General features: G+C 45.2%; 1 protein-coding gene across 3 annotated transcripts in view; it reads left to right on the forward strand.

Moving 5' to 3' along the window:
- Palm2akap2 (PALM2 and AKAP2 fusion) overlaps positions 1-12,830 on the forward strand; it is a 331,204-nt gene extending 318,374 nt beyond the window's left edge. For 2 of the 3 annotated variants that reach the window (XM_052176529.1, XM_052176531.1), the window contains 2 exons: positions 2,417-2,595; positions 12,015-12,830. In XM_052176529.1, the coding sequence (XP_052032489.1) occupies positions 2,417-2,595; positions 12,015-12,113 (278 nt within the window). In that variant the 3' untranslated portion in view covers positions 12,114-12,830. The remainder of the gene's footprint in view (positions 1-2,416; positions 2,596-12,014) is intronic. The other variant, XM_052176530.1, reaches the window with a different exon arrangement.
- The last annotated feature ends 794 nt before the right edge of the window (positions 12,831-13,624 follow it).

Genomic DNA, 13,624 nt, shown 5'->3' on the forward strand with positions numbered 1-13,624 from the left:
TCTCATTACAGGTGGTTGTGAGCCACCATGTGGTTGCTGGGATTTGAACTCAGGACCTTCCGAAGAGCAGTCAGTGCTCTTAACCACTGAGCCATCTCTCCAGCCCACGAGTGTCTTCTAAAGTGGTTGTATGCACTCTACAATAAATGTATTGGCTTATTAAGTACACACGGATCTTACCTTGTGCCTTATTCTGCTGGGATCCAGGAGTCAGGGCAGATGGAAACCCCATTGTGACAGGTTCCTCACGGAAATGAGTGAAAAGGATTTATAGATGATTGGAATGATCTGTGTCTTCCTGCGATTTTACAGTTTATTCCAGGTGACAGGGACTTCAGTAGCCAGAGATGATACACAGCACAGTAAGAAATGGCTTTCACAGACCTTAAAATAAAGTCTTGTCTGGCAAAGACATCAGTGTGAAAACCAGAGGCTAAGTGCAGACACTTTACTCTGCTTCCTAGACATTTACTGCTGGAAGAAGGGTTGATGGGAGATGGTCTGGACATTTGAAAGGGAGGGCATCAACCTGGCAATGTGTGAAACAATGTTTCTGGCTTTCTGGGCTTGCACAAATATAGGAATTACACAGTCTCACCCCACGGTTGCATTATTTCTTCAGATTCCAATCAAATAGCAGCTACAATCATTGGATACTTTCTGTTCTGGATATTAACTTTTACCAATGTTAACTTAGTCTTTATAGCAACCGTGTTATATTAACAGTAAGTAACTGGCCCAGAACTATTTGACTGATGGCTGATAAGTAGTAGGTTCAAACTCAAGGATACTGGCTCTAGACTCTAGATCTAGAGCATGCATGCCTACCAGTCTTCTGTACTGTTTCTCAAAGCTGCATTTTTAAAAGACCTTTGTGAGTCTGGGGCTGTGGCCCAGTTGGCAGAGGCTTGTCCAGCATACATGAGACCCAGAGTTTGGTTCCACTATGACCTAAAGCTAGATATGGTGGCATATGCCTATAATTCCAGCATTCTAGAGGAGTATAAGTCCAAGATTATATTTAGCTACATAATAAGTTCAAGGCCAGCATTGGCTACAGAAGACTGTTTCAACTCCCCACCCCCAACACTAGGTCTCTCTGTGTAGATCTGGCTGTCCTGGAAATCTCCTGAAGTCACAGAAATTTGCCTACTTCTGCCTCTGCCTCTCAAGTGCTAGGGTTAAAGGTGCACAAGAAAACTGTTCACTATTGTTCCTTCTCAGAGATGCATTTGAGTCTCTGTGGCACTAAAATCCATCCACGCATGCCTTGACGATCCAGAGTGAAGGCCAAGATTTCCCACCTGTGAGAAGTGGGTCTCTAGGAGCTGAGGGGCTCAGTTGGTAGAGCACTTGCTCCGATTCAGTCACCAGCACTGCACAAGGCAGGCATTGTGGCGAAGCTCGTAACCCTAGCACCTGGGCGGTAGAAGCAGAAGTGAGTTTTGAAGCCAGTCTGGGCTATATAATGAGTTTAAGGCCATATTTCACAAGAGGAGATGCCGTCCTAAGAAACAAAGTGAATCTCCAAGGTGCCAGCTTCTCTTGACAGCCTACTGTTGTGATCTGTGATAGAACACATGTCCCCTTTGACCTTGTGGAGCCAGTGTCTATCTGTCTGGCATATGTTCGAATGATGCTCATAGTTTTAGAGAGTATGCCTAGAAGCCCCTCACCACTGTTTGATTAACCATTGCTGTAATCCACCCCCCACCCACCCATCGGCGACTCCTGAGGGGTGATCTCAAGAGCTCAGTCTTACTTTTCCAACTTTGTCGTCATTCCTTCCAGAAAGTCTAGGAGTGTCTTTGGGACCTTAGCAGGTAAGGTAAATGAAAGAAGTGGGTTAATGAAGACTGGTGTCTCCTGGGAAGCTGGGGGTCTCATTCTCATTCAAAGACTTTTCGATACTAGGGCAGGTCAGCTAAGAATCGGTTATGTCTGATGCAGAGGGCAGAGGACGCTGGGAATGCTGGGGGCTGTCTTTGGCTCAGGTGGCCTGTGTAGAAGCTCAGCTTCCTCGCCTGTAAGAAGTTGGTCTCTACAGTGCTGCAACCTCTGACAGCTTTATAATACAATCTTAGAGAATTTGTCTCTACAATCTTGGAGTTTAATGTCTGTCTGTCTGTCTGTCTACCTGTCTATCTGTCTTTCTGCCTGGCTGACATGTTGCAAAGTCATTGCCAGGCCCATTTGAGTGAACTGCTTCTTTAGCTCTGGTGTCACTGAGGTGTGTGTTGAACAGGTTTGCACTTTGTTCTTGTAATGGAACCCTTTGACTTAACCATGACTCTGCTCTGCCCTTGATTTTGCAAGTGTGCTCGCGCGAGAGAGAGACGTCTTTTTTCCTCCTTCAAAGAGCAGTGCCTGCCGAGCAGATGAGCTTAGAAAGGGTGTTCTCTTCGTGTTGTTTCAGGGAAAATAGAGAAAGTCAAACCTCCTCCATCCCCCTCAACTGAAGGTCCCAGCCTGCAGCCTGACTTAGCCCCAGAAGAGGCTGCCGGAACCCAGCGGCCCAAGAACCTGATGCAGACCCTCATGGAAGACTATGAGACACACAAATCTAAAAGGCGCGAGAGAATGGATGATAGTAGTGTAAGTTTTTCCTCCTTTCCTTTCTCTTTTCCTGAGGGTGACCTTCAGTGTGGTGTGCCTGTGTCCCGGTTCAGACCTGGATGTGTATGCAATGCAACTGCTTGTCTTGCCTCATGACTCTGAAACCTGTTTTCAAACGAGTGGTTTAATGTGCCTTGGGGATTAAGTATCATCAAGAGCTGGTTGTTTGGCGGCCAAGTCAAGCTTGAGGTGGTGGGCGGGACTGGTCCATGGTGGGCGGGGCAGAGGAAGGTGGTGTGCAAAGAAGGCTGTACTCTCTGGACGAGCCCTCGGGCTTCCAAAGCTGTGCCGTGATGGATCCTCGTATGTGTTGCACACTGCTCAGGAGACTAAGTCTGTTTGGGGTTCTTTGTGTGCAGAGCTGGACGAGAAAGAGACATTTTAAACAACAGCTAAAAACCACACAACCACCCCTCTCCCATCAACCTTCCCAACTCAGTACGTGGCCGTTATGTGCCCTATGAAAGGAAGTCGTCGGCTCTGGGGCTCCTTGTCCAGTAAGAGATTTAAGAGGTGTTCTGAGTGGTCCCCACAAGCTTGGAGGGCAGCCCCGGTTATGTGCAAACACCCCAGAGTCTCTGCCATTAGTCTATCTTTCACCACCGTACCCCTCCCACCCCCACCCTCCCATTACACTGGGGTGGCCCATAGCTTGGATTGGTAAACTGCCCGGTTTCTGCCAGTCGTCCTGTGTGTTTATGAACAGCATCCCCTTTCACTCCAAATTTGGATAAGCTATACAGTTACCCTCAACTTGAATGCTCTGAGGTTCACGGTAGGAAGTCCCTGCCAACTCAATGGCTTTCATGTCCTGTCTGCATAATCCCAAGTTAAGAGAGTTTTCAGAATGAATGCCAGATGCTGAAGGCCCCTTTTCAGTTAGAGGAATAAAGAAGAGATAAATAAACACACACTTCTCAATCACAACCAGGATGCTCGCTTAACTGTGCTGTGAGGCCAAGGGGCTTCTCTGTGGATGGAGGCCTGGCTGAGGGAGCTGCTTCAGACAGTTCTACTAGGCTTCACTGGGCAGGTGCCAGCCGGCTTACTGTCCATTAAGTCATGTTAGCACCCCCTGTGGGGTGTATAGTCCTTCTTTAGGTGTTTTTAGTTGCAGTCTGAAGTGCAGTCTTAGAAGAAACTGCATATGGTTTCTTCTCACACACACACCCCATTCAACAGTGAACATCAACAGCTTTGCTGAAGACTAGGCGAAGAGCCATGGGCCATTCAGTGGTGACCCACGTGAATGCTTTCTTAGCACATTCTGTGTGGGTTGTATGTGTTTTTTTGCACTGGACTGCAGATGTTAAGTGGGGAAAAGTAATTTCCAGGCCTGGTGCACAGGTCTGTAATCCCAGACACTGGTAAGTTGAAGTAGGAAGATAACATGATCAAGGTCTGCCTGGGACCTAGTGGAAGGAGGTACTTATGTCACAGGCAGAAAACTAGACCCCTCCTACCTGACACTCAGGTACCACTTCAGGAATGCCAACCGAGCCCAGTTTTCTCCAAGTGCTAACGGCCTCCTGTCTCTATTTCACCCAAGTAAATGGACATGTTGGCTAAGGGAGAAACCTACTAGTGAATCAATATATTTTTATTTTTATTTGAGGGCTGGATGTTTTGAGCTTTTCCTCGAATCACCTTAGAACAAAATCTATCAATTGTTGAAGAGTCTTAGGGATAGGACAAACTCCCATCCCCAATATCCCTACCGGTGTCCTTCTGATAGAGACCCAAATCTCAAAAACCCATACTCAAATTGCTTCTTGAAAAATTATGTGGACATCAGCCAGAATTGATTTCTAAGCCACCTGCTAGCCCGTCTCCCGGCCCTTTCGGTGTAGGGCGTCTTTCCATGCCTCTGTGCCAAGAAGAACAAGCTTCATTTCCCCCAGTGGTCCCTAGCCCTGCCTCCATTTTCCCTGTCTCTGGAGAGGATGGGTTGCTTGGCGGTGGTTATGGAGTTGCTCCCCTGTCCCTAAAAGCTAAAGGTGATTGTCTTCAGGGCCATGCAATTCTGTCCTCCCGAGCCATTCATACACATTGTTTTTAGGGTGACACGTGGCCTCTTGAATTTTCTGCCCTCTAAGAGCTTCCTGTGGCTCATGCTGTCACCAACATTTGTCAACTGGCTCAGTGACAAAGAACAGAACAAAAACTCACTTTTTAAAAGGTTCCCCTGCCTCTCCCCTCTTAGAACTTGGGCAAACTGCTCCCTGTCTCTGCTGCTCTTCACCGGCCTGGACCAGCTGCCTTATTTTGAGTTATTTCCAGTGAGCGTCTCTAGGAACTAACAGAACATTCCATTTCCTAGGTACCCACACTAATCCTAAATAATCATCCCAAATGATTATCTCAGGACCGTCCCAAGCTTGGAATCTTCTCAGACCCTCGGGTTCTGATGAGGGAGGCGGTGGTCCCTTTCACTGGCAGTGCCATCCTTAGGTCTGTTTTAGAGAAACCGCCTCTGCAAACCTGGCCCTTCCTCCCTTCCTTGTCCCCATTCCCTTCCTCTCTTTTCCCTTCATGTCCTCCTCTCTTTGTTCTACTATTGGGGGTCTTACTGTAATGATGCAATGGGGTACAGGACTGTTTAAAGTTCAGAGAAGCCCACAGGAAAAGAAAAGGCTGCTTGGTTACAGAGTCCATCAAATCCAGAATGGCCATCTAGGTCCTTGCTGGTGGTTAACTGGTTAGACAATGGGGGGGTGGGGGGATGGGAGAGAAATCTTGTTAATTCAACAGAAAATGAAAACAAGATCTTGAATTAACAAAACCTGGCTTATCTGATATTTTTATTAACGAGTAATATGAGTATCTGCTTGCCTCAAGAGATACAAGCTTTTAAATAAACAAATATCAGATGAAGCAATACTTGGGTTGTATAATGATCCTCCCCGCCCCCCAAGTCTCTTCCCCTTCTACTCACTTCTGGCACGGCGCCAGAGACCAGCCGCTGGGGACAGGGAATCTGTGACTGTGCCTCTGCCGTGTACTAACCCTGATCTTTTCCCTCTCTGCCAGTACACCTCTAAGTTACTGTCTTGCAAGGTGACTTCCGAGGTACTTTTCAAACTTGTCTGTCTGCGTCCTGATGCATGCTTGATCCTGGTGCACGCGGTTGTGGTTTGCTGTCAATGCCAAGAAAAAGGCCTCCTCTCCATGTGTATTTTCTGCCCGACCTTTCTGAGTTGGGGAGCTGACTCAAATATTGGCGTCCACATGATAGTGAACACTGCTGTGCTCTGCTGTGCTGTGCTGGGAGGTGGGGCTGGAGAAGGGCGTGGTCACCCAAGGATCTGGAAGATGTTGAACTTGAGGGCACCTATTGGCAGACTGTGTGGATTCTTTTAGTTTCTTCAGGTACAAGTAGCAAATAGATTCTAATCTGGTTAGCAAACAGTGCCACCCCTACAGGATAATCTCATGATTTGGACTAGTCCTTTATTAACCTTAACACAGTGCCCGGAGAGTTCTGCACTATGGATTTAGGACAACTTATTTCAAAGGCAAACCATCCCAGTCCCTCCTCCCTCCTCCCTTCTCTCTCCTCCATCCTCCCTCCTCCCTCCTCCTTCCCTTCAGGCTTGGGAGACCTTTATATTTGTCTTGGAAGCTAAGCAGTGGACTTTCCCCAAACCTCCTCCTTCCCTCTACAAGCTCCAGTATCACAGATTTCACAAATATATGTGCTCTAAGAATGCCATACTTGTGGGGCTGGAGAAATGGCTCCACAGTTAAAAATGCTTGCTGTTCCTGCAGAGGACCAGGGGAGTTTGGTGCCTAGCACCAACAACATCTGGTGTGTCACACTCACCTGTAACATTAGCTCCCAAGGCTCTGATGCCCTCTTCTGGCCTCTGCAGGCACCTGATAAATATGTGCACACACACACACACACACACACACACACACACACTGCACATTGAATCCAAGACACACACATACACATACACATACATACATACATATATACATACATATATACATACATACATACATACATACATACATACATACATACATAAATTTTTTTTAAATGTAAAGCCAGGCATGGTGGTACATGACTTTAATCCCAGTACTCAGGAGGCAGAGGCAGGAGGATCTCTGTGAGTTCAAGGCCAAGGCCAGCCTGGTCTACATAGTGAGTTCCCAGACAGACACAGCTACACAGAGAAACCCTATCTTTCCCAACCGCCAAATTAAACACTTAAAGTGCTGTATGTATACATACATAAAAGTACATATGCATGCATACATACATGCATACATACACTTAAAGCTGCATGCTTAGGACTAAATCCAGGAAAATGTTGGGCAGGACTCTCTATGTAGTTCTAGTTCTATTTTTATTCCTTTTCTTAAAAGTTTTTATTTTCTTTTTTTCAGTAAGAAAGCATGGCACTTCATATTTTCATTTCTACTGTACTGAATTTGTACTTCAAAAGCATTGTTTCAAGTGTCCAGAATTGTAGAGAAAAGCATTCATCCACACAGTTCATAATTTATGGAGAATCAGCCCTGCGCTATAGCAGGACCCAAGAAGGTGCAGGTACACCCTTCTCAAGTCACAGAGCCAGCCTGCAGGTCCCCCGCCTTAGGACAGCTGTGTCTGCCTCTCTCCTGCCCCCTCCATCTCTCATGCCCCTCCCCCACCCTCCTGTAACTCCATAACATTAGAGAGATTGTTTTTTCAGAGAACTTAATGTGGCAAATCCAATTCAAGCCCTCTTGTCACTTCTCCCAGTTCCCCACTCTTCTGTGTCTGTCACTTTTTATCTCCTCTGAGGGGGTCTCAATTAATGCAGTGGTGTTCATGTTTGTGCATGTTTTATACTACATATATAATATGTAGTATATATGTATACTACTCCATATATATATATATACACATTATATGTATATGGAAAAACTCAGGTTTTTTGCATGTTTTAAAATTTTTATAAACTGTAAGTCACATGGTAATATCCTCTTCTTTATAGATTGCTTATATTTATTTATTTATTTTGAATTTTATTTATTTATTTTTATTGTATGATGTTTGGGCTGCTTGTACGTCTGTGCACCGTGTACATGCGGTGCCCTTGGAGGCCAGAAGAGGGCGTTGGCCTAGAACTGGAGTTACAAATGCTTGTAAGCTGCCCTGTGGGTATCGGGAATTGAACCTGGGTCCTCTGCAAAACAGCCAGTTCTCTGAAGCACTGAGGCAACTCTCCAGCTCCTGTTTTTACTGTTTCTAGATGTGTTCCTGTTTAGATGTGGTTCTAGTATATTCGTTAGAATTTCTAAGCAGTGTTCTGTTGAATGAATAAATCTTTCGTTAGTCACTTTCCTGTATTGGAAATGTAGAGCAAGTTGTTTCTGGTGAACTTTTTTGGGTTTTGTTTGTCTCCTTGTTTTATGGTGCTGGGGACTGAACTCGGGTCCTCTTGTATGCTAGGCAAGCACTAATGAACATTGCCACACATTTCCCCGTGTATCCATGAAGCAACTTCTGTCCCTACAACTGGGCACACTTATGTCTGTTTACCAGCTCTTGCAAATTGTTCTCCACATGGGTTGTGCCAACCTCCAGCATCCTATGTATTTCAAACATGGCTCATTGTTAGCAAAATAGCTATACTTCATTGCTGCAGATTTAATCTGTTGATTGCTGAGGTTTATAGGATTTAAAGTGAATGTTAAGAGTTAAAGGCGGGGCATGGACCACCCTCATCGCCTGACTGGCTCTCATTTAGGAAGTGGCTCCTGGAGAGTCAGGCCCCACTCCCATTTCCTCATTGAGGCTTAGAACGGAGAAACTCTGGTCAAGGATGTGCAAGGAAGATAGCTTGGAGCCCAGACAATCTCTAGTGAAGAAGAAGCAGGAGGATCACATGAATATTAATGGAGTCACTCAGAGTTCAACCCATTTTCCCTTTGAGTCATAGCCCTCATTTGACTACCACTTAAAATTTGAACAACTAGCTAGAGGTCTCCAAGCATCAGAAAGAATTGTTTTTAGAGATTGTTGGAAGAGAACTGATAGTTTTCCTTCCATCAGCCCTCAAACTGAATTAATTCGTGAAAAGAATAACAATTGTGACAGACGCCTGCTGCTCCTGGTGCATGGCGGCTGTTGGGTTGATGACCTCAAGCAGTGACACCACACCAGAGAGCTAAGTTGTCTTGGCTTCTTTCACTGCTGGGTAAGTTACTCACACTCCCCATGCGTCAGCAGAGTACTTGGGGTTGAAACGCACACACTTCGGAAAAGCCCAGAAGAGGATTTAGAAAGTAAAGCTAATGTGCAATAATAGAAGTACTGAGAACAGAGTTTCCTAGTGACTTAGACACACATCTTCACCCACATCGGAACACACCGTAGAATGAACAAGCTCATTCACAGGTCATCAGAGGGTTTGCTCTTTGAATCTTCCCAAGGCTAATTGCAGGACTTTACTCCAAGAGGGCCCTCAGTCCTAAACTTCAGAGGCCCAAGGTTCACTGAGGTTCCCAGCCATCTCAAAATGGTTCATTCATTTTCTTCTCTGTGCCTTCCCTGAGGGATTTCGATGTCATCAGAAATTCGGGATCATGGGAAAAGGACATCCAAATTAGAGGGACTGTGCCAAGAGCTCAATATTACATATAGGGGTTATTTGAGCTCTTAATCAATAGATTTTTAAACCCAAGCTATGCTAAATATATAAATATATAATATATTTATATGATATATATAAATATATATGATATATATAAATGATATATATATAAATAAATATATATAAATATGTTATATATATATATATAATATTTTCCTGCCTGCCACACCTTTTATGACTGAATTCTGTGGAAAGAAACTCTCATACCCCCTCCCCGACTGTGCCCATGACTTGTTGAGAACCCAACAATATTGATAAGATGAGCAGATAGATGAATTTTAACATGGGCTTCTGAAGAATAAAGCAAGGAAAACTGGCTGAGATTTATTAAGCATTAAAATGAGACTTAAAGCCAGGCGAGGTACCCAGGTGCTATTAATCTTAATACTTTGGGGGCTAAGGTAGGTGGATTATGAGTTCTTGGGTAGCCTGGGCTACATGACAAGAACTTGTCTCAAAAGAAAAAGAAAAGGGGGCACGGGAGAGATGGCCCAATGGTTACGAGCAGCGGTTCCTCTTTCAGAGGACCTGGCTTCAGGTCTCAGCACCCACACGGCGGCTTACGACTGTCCGTAACTTCAGTTTTGGGGCATCTAATACCTTCTTCAAGACTCTGCATGCACCAGGAATGCCAGTGGAACACAAACATTTATGAAGGCAAAACTCATTCACATAAAAATAAAGAGTGAGAAAGGGAGGTAATAAGAAAGTTTAACAGCAAAACAAAAACCATAATAATAATAATAATAATAATAATAATAATAATAATAATTATTATTATTATTATTATTATTATTATTATTATTATTATTTTAAAGAAACCCTGTTTAGAACCTTGGCTTTATGGTCATACTCCTGAGAATTTCTTAGTTTATTTTTGAAAGGCAGGCGTGAGTTTACACACATGCCTTATACGAAGCATAGGGCCCGTGACCCTCTCAGGTGCTGGGAAGAATTATCTGAGGACAGCCCCATGCCCCTGGAACCGTGTGTCCCTCAGGTGGACTATATGCTGTGGCCTTTATTATCACCCATTTGATGTGGGGATGCCAGGCACTGGAGTCTATGACTTATGGAAGGCCACACTGTCACAACAATTTAAAACCTAGACCTTGTTGAGATTCCGAGGCCTTTCTGCCTCTTGAGAAAGCCCTGGTGATAGGACAAGGGCAAAGATGAACAGGAGACAAACCTGAAGCATAGGACTCGGTCATCACGAGCCATGCAGCATTAGCAAGCATCCCTGCGCTATCGCACCCTGGCCAGAAAACTCCTGCTTAGTTCCCAGGCCTGGCAACACGCGTTCTTGGGTGGTATATGTCCGTGATGCACACAGAGCTAGATTTCGACATAGGTATGGTTCTTAGCAATGTATCACTCGCACAGCACAGGTGAAGGGTTGCATCCTGCCTGCGGTCCTCACACTTGACATAGAGGCGAAGAGCGTGCTGGGATGGACCTCAGTCCTTCGGTCTAACCCAGTGCGTGCTTCCACTTGGCATCCTCCTACCTCTCTGGGGTTGCCAACGTCACTGCCCCCTGCCTAAGTAATCACTCTTAGAAGAAGCACAGTGTTCAGTTGTGGCTCGGCAAAACCAACCAGGACTTTTCTTTGAAGTCAGGGACTCTGTACCCTAAGTGAAGGCCAGAGTGCCAGGTATGCACGAGCTTGCATTTGGTACAGTGGCCGGACCGGAACTGGTCCCTGTATCCGGCCCCTTCCATGCCTTTCATCTAGATCCATCCTATCCAAACTAAAACTGAACAGGAGGCCTGATGTCATCTCTCAGGAGCCCACAGATGATCCTAACAGACAGGAGGGAGGGAGGTCCCGCCTTCATAGGGCGAGCCTACTTGGCCTCAATGCTGCCACTTGTAATTTCTTTTCTTAGTAGTGTTTATGACCTCATGATGCTCACACCAGAGTGACAATGGCTTTTTACTCTCCTAAAAGCTTCCCTGTTCCCTCACTTCATGGCCTTTTGAGTTTTGTTCTGCCATGGTAGATTCTCATGACATAAGTATTTTCCTAGTGTCATGTCGGTTTGCAGACCTGCTGCATCATCAGATCCACACTGGCCCATTGTCAGACACTGCTTCCGCATCTTTAGTTACTAAAGCAGGCAGCTAAGAGGGGCTGTAGATGTGCTAGCCTCAGGGGAGGCTATTTAAATTTAAATTAAAATTCACGAAAATGTTTCCTTTCTCAGCTGTCTAACTGTACTTCAAAGGCCTACTGGCCACATGTGGATAGCAGCTGCCACTGTGAACAGTTCAGATGGACAGTTTCAATATAGCATAAAGGTCTGTGCACAGGAGGACCGGGCAGCTTGGAGAGAGAGTTACTTTAGGATATTCAGCTCTGGGATACAGGTAGAACTCAGATGTAGGGTGTTTGTCTGGCACGCCCAATGCTCCAGGTTCAGCCTCCAGCACAGCAAAGCCAAAACCAAAGAAACCTGAGGCAGAGTCGAGTCTAGTTTAAAGAAATTTGTAAATCTGTGAAAGAAAAAAAGGACGTTGGAAATCAGGCACCAGGTAGTACGTGGATTTTGGCTTTGAAATGAAATCACCTGCCCTGCCCCCTTGTCCAGTCTCTGCTGCTCATCACCCACCCCAGCAGTGCCAGATCCTGTGTCTCCATCTTGGGAACATGATGTTGAATGAACAAATGGGACGGAGGGCAGGAAAGGAAGAAGTTGGTTTATGCAAACTCTGTGCTAATTTTCTCCCCCAATCTCCTTTCAGGTCCTGGAGGCCACACGGGTTAATCGGAGGAAGAGTGCTCTGGCCTTGCGCTGGGAGGCAGGGATTTATGCCAACCAGGAAGAGGAGGACAACGAATAAACCTCCTTCAGCCCAGGAAACTCCTTTGCTGAAGGAGTTTCCACAAAGAAACCAAGAAACTATTGAATCAGAAGCATTTTAATAGACGACTTATTAAAGTGCATACAACAACCCTCATGTAGACCAGAAGCTGCAATATACAATGATAAAATAAAACAAAACAAAAAACAGCAAAGCGAAGTGAACAGGAAGTTCACCCATCAAACTCTGAGACCAGGGGCAGTAGAGAAAGGATATCTTTGTGACTCAAGGAAGCCCCTGGCTTTGGACCATTCCACAACTGATCCAAAGGGACACAGACGTGACAAACAAGTCAAGATAGTAGCTGCAGGCAGAACTAAAGCCAGCCTTGGCTGGGTGTTGTGGAGGAGCAAACAGTGATGTGGCCATTCCAAGGCAAAGCAACAGGGCCCAGGCTGGAGCCCCTACCACACCCAGGCTAACTCTCCACACCAGCTTCCCACCCCTTTCTTGCCTGAGGCATCAGAAGTGTGGGATTGACTCCATTTTCTCCAGCAGCCATAACAATGAATGGTGTTTCTTTCCATAGTTGCCCCAAAAGGGGGGCAATGGGGAGTCAATCTCTCTTACATGTAATCATTTGAAACTGGGAACACCTAATGGCCACAATATATAAGGTCCGTATTTTTAAGGCAATATCTCTTCATGTTGCAGATGCAATCAATTCTACAGCAGGAGGTTGAGGATGGTGGGGGGGGGGGGTGGGGAGGGAGAGCCAAACCAAAAGGGTTATTAGCTTTAGGACCTTGTCTGCTTTTATTGTTGACTGATCAGCTTAAGGAGACACGCTTCCACGATTATGTTTCTTCATATGAAAAGTATATTTAGTGAGCAATGACTATTTTTATGATGGGATGGGGGAACAGGAGCACGGGATAAAACCTGTACACATTTGAACAGCTTGGTTCAAGATGGTAGGGGTATTTTTAGAACGGCAATAATTGAAAATAAAAGGGGGCAGACTCTGCCTTAGAAAGGTAGATGGTCAGAAATAAAGGTGTTTATAACTATTTTCTATTTTAAAGTGGGCCTTAGAGGTGGTTGGGGCGTAGGATGAGTTGTTTTGGATCTGAGAAAGGCAACCTTTAAAGACATGGAGATAGAAAGAAAAAGGGGTGAGAGGGACAAAGAATGGGAAAGGAAGGAAGGGAGATTATTTTTGCCGAACAACCAGTGTTTTTCAGGATGACAAAGAGAAAAATATAGAAATTTAAGTGCAAACATGGAATCAGCTAAAAATCCTAAAGATGGTGTGTGTGCCTTTGTGTGCTTGTATACAGCTTGGATGTTCGTAAGGTATGCAGTGTGTGTGTGTGTGTGTGTGTGTGTGTGTGTGTGATTGTGACACATGAGTGTACAGTATTTCCTCCGTAGCTGCTGCTTGTTGGCTTCAGGAGTGAGTGACAATTTTTCTTTTTTATGAAAAGGGATATAAAGGCACAGGGCAGATGCAGTATTTCTGATATGGAGCTGACCTAACATGGTATTTG

Source organism: Apodemus sylvaticus, chromosome 3 (assembly GCF_947179515.1).
Source record: "Apodemus sylvaticus chromosome 3, mApoSyl1.1, whole genome shotgun sequence".
Lineage (NCBI taxonomy): Eukaryota > Metazoa > Chordata > Mammalia > Rodentia > Muridae > Apodemus > Apodemus sylvaticus.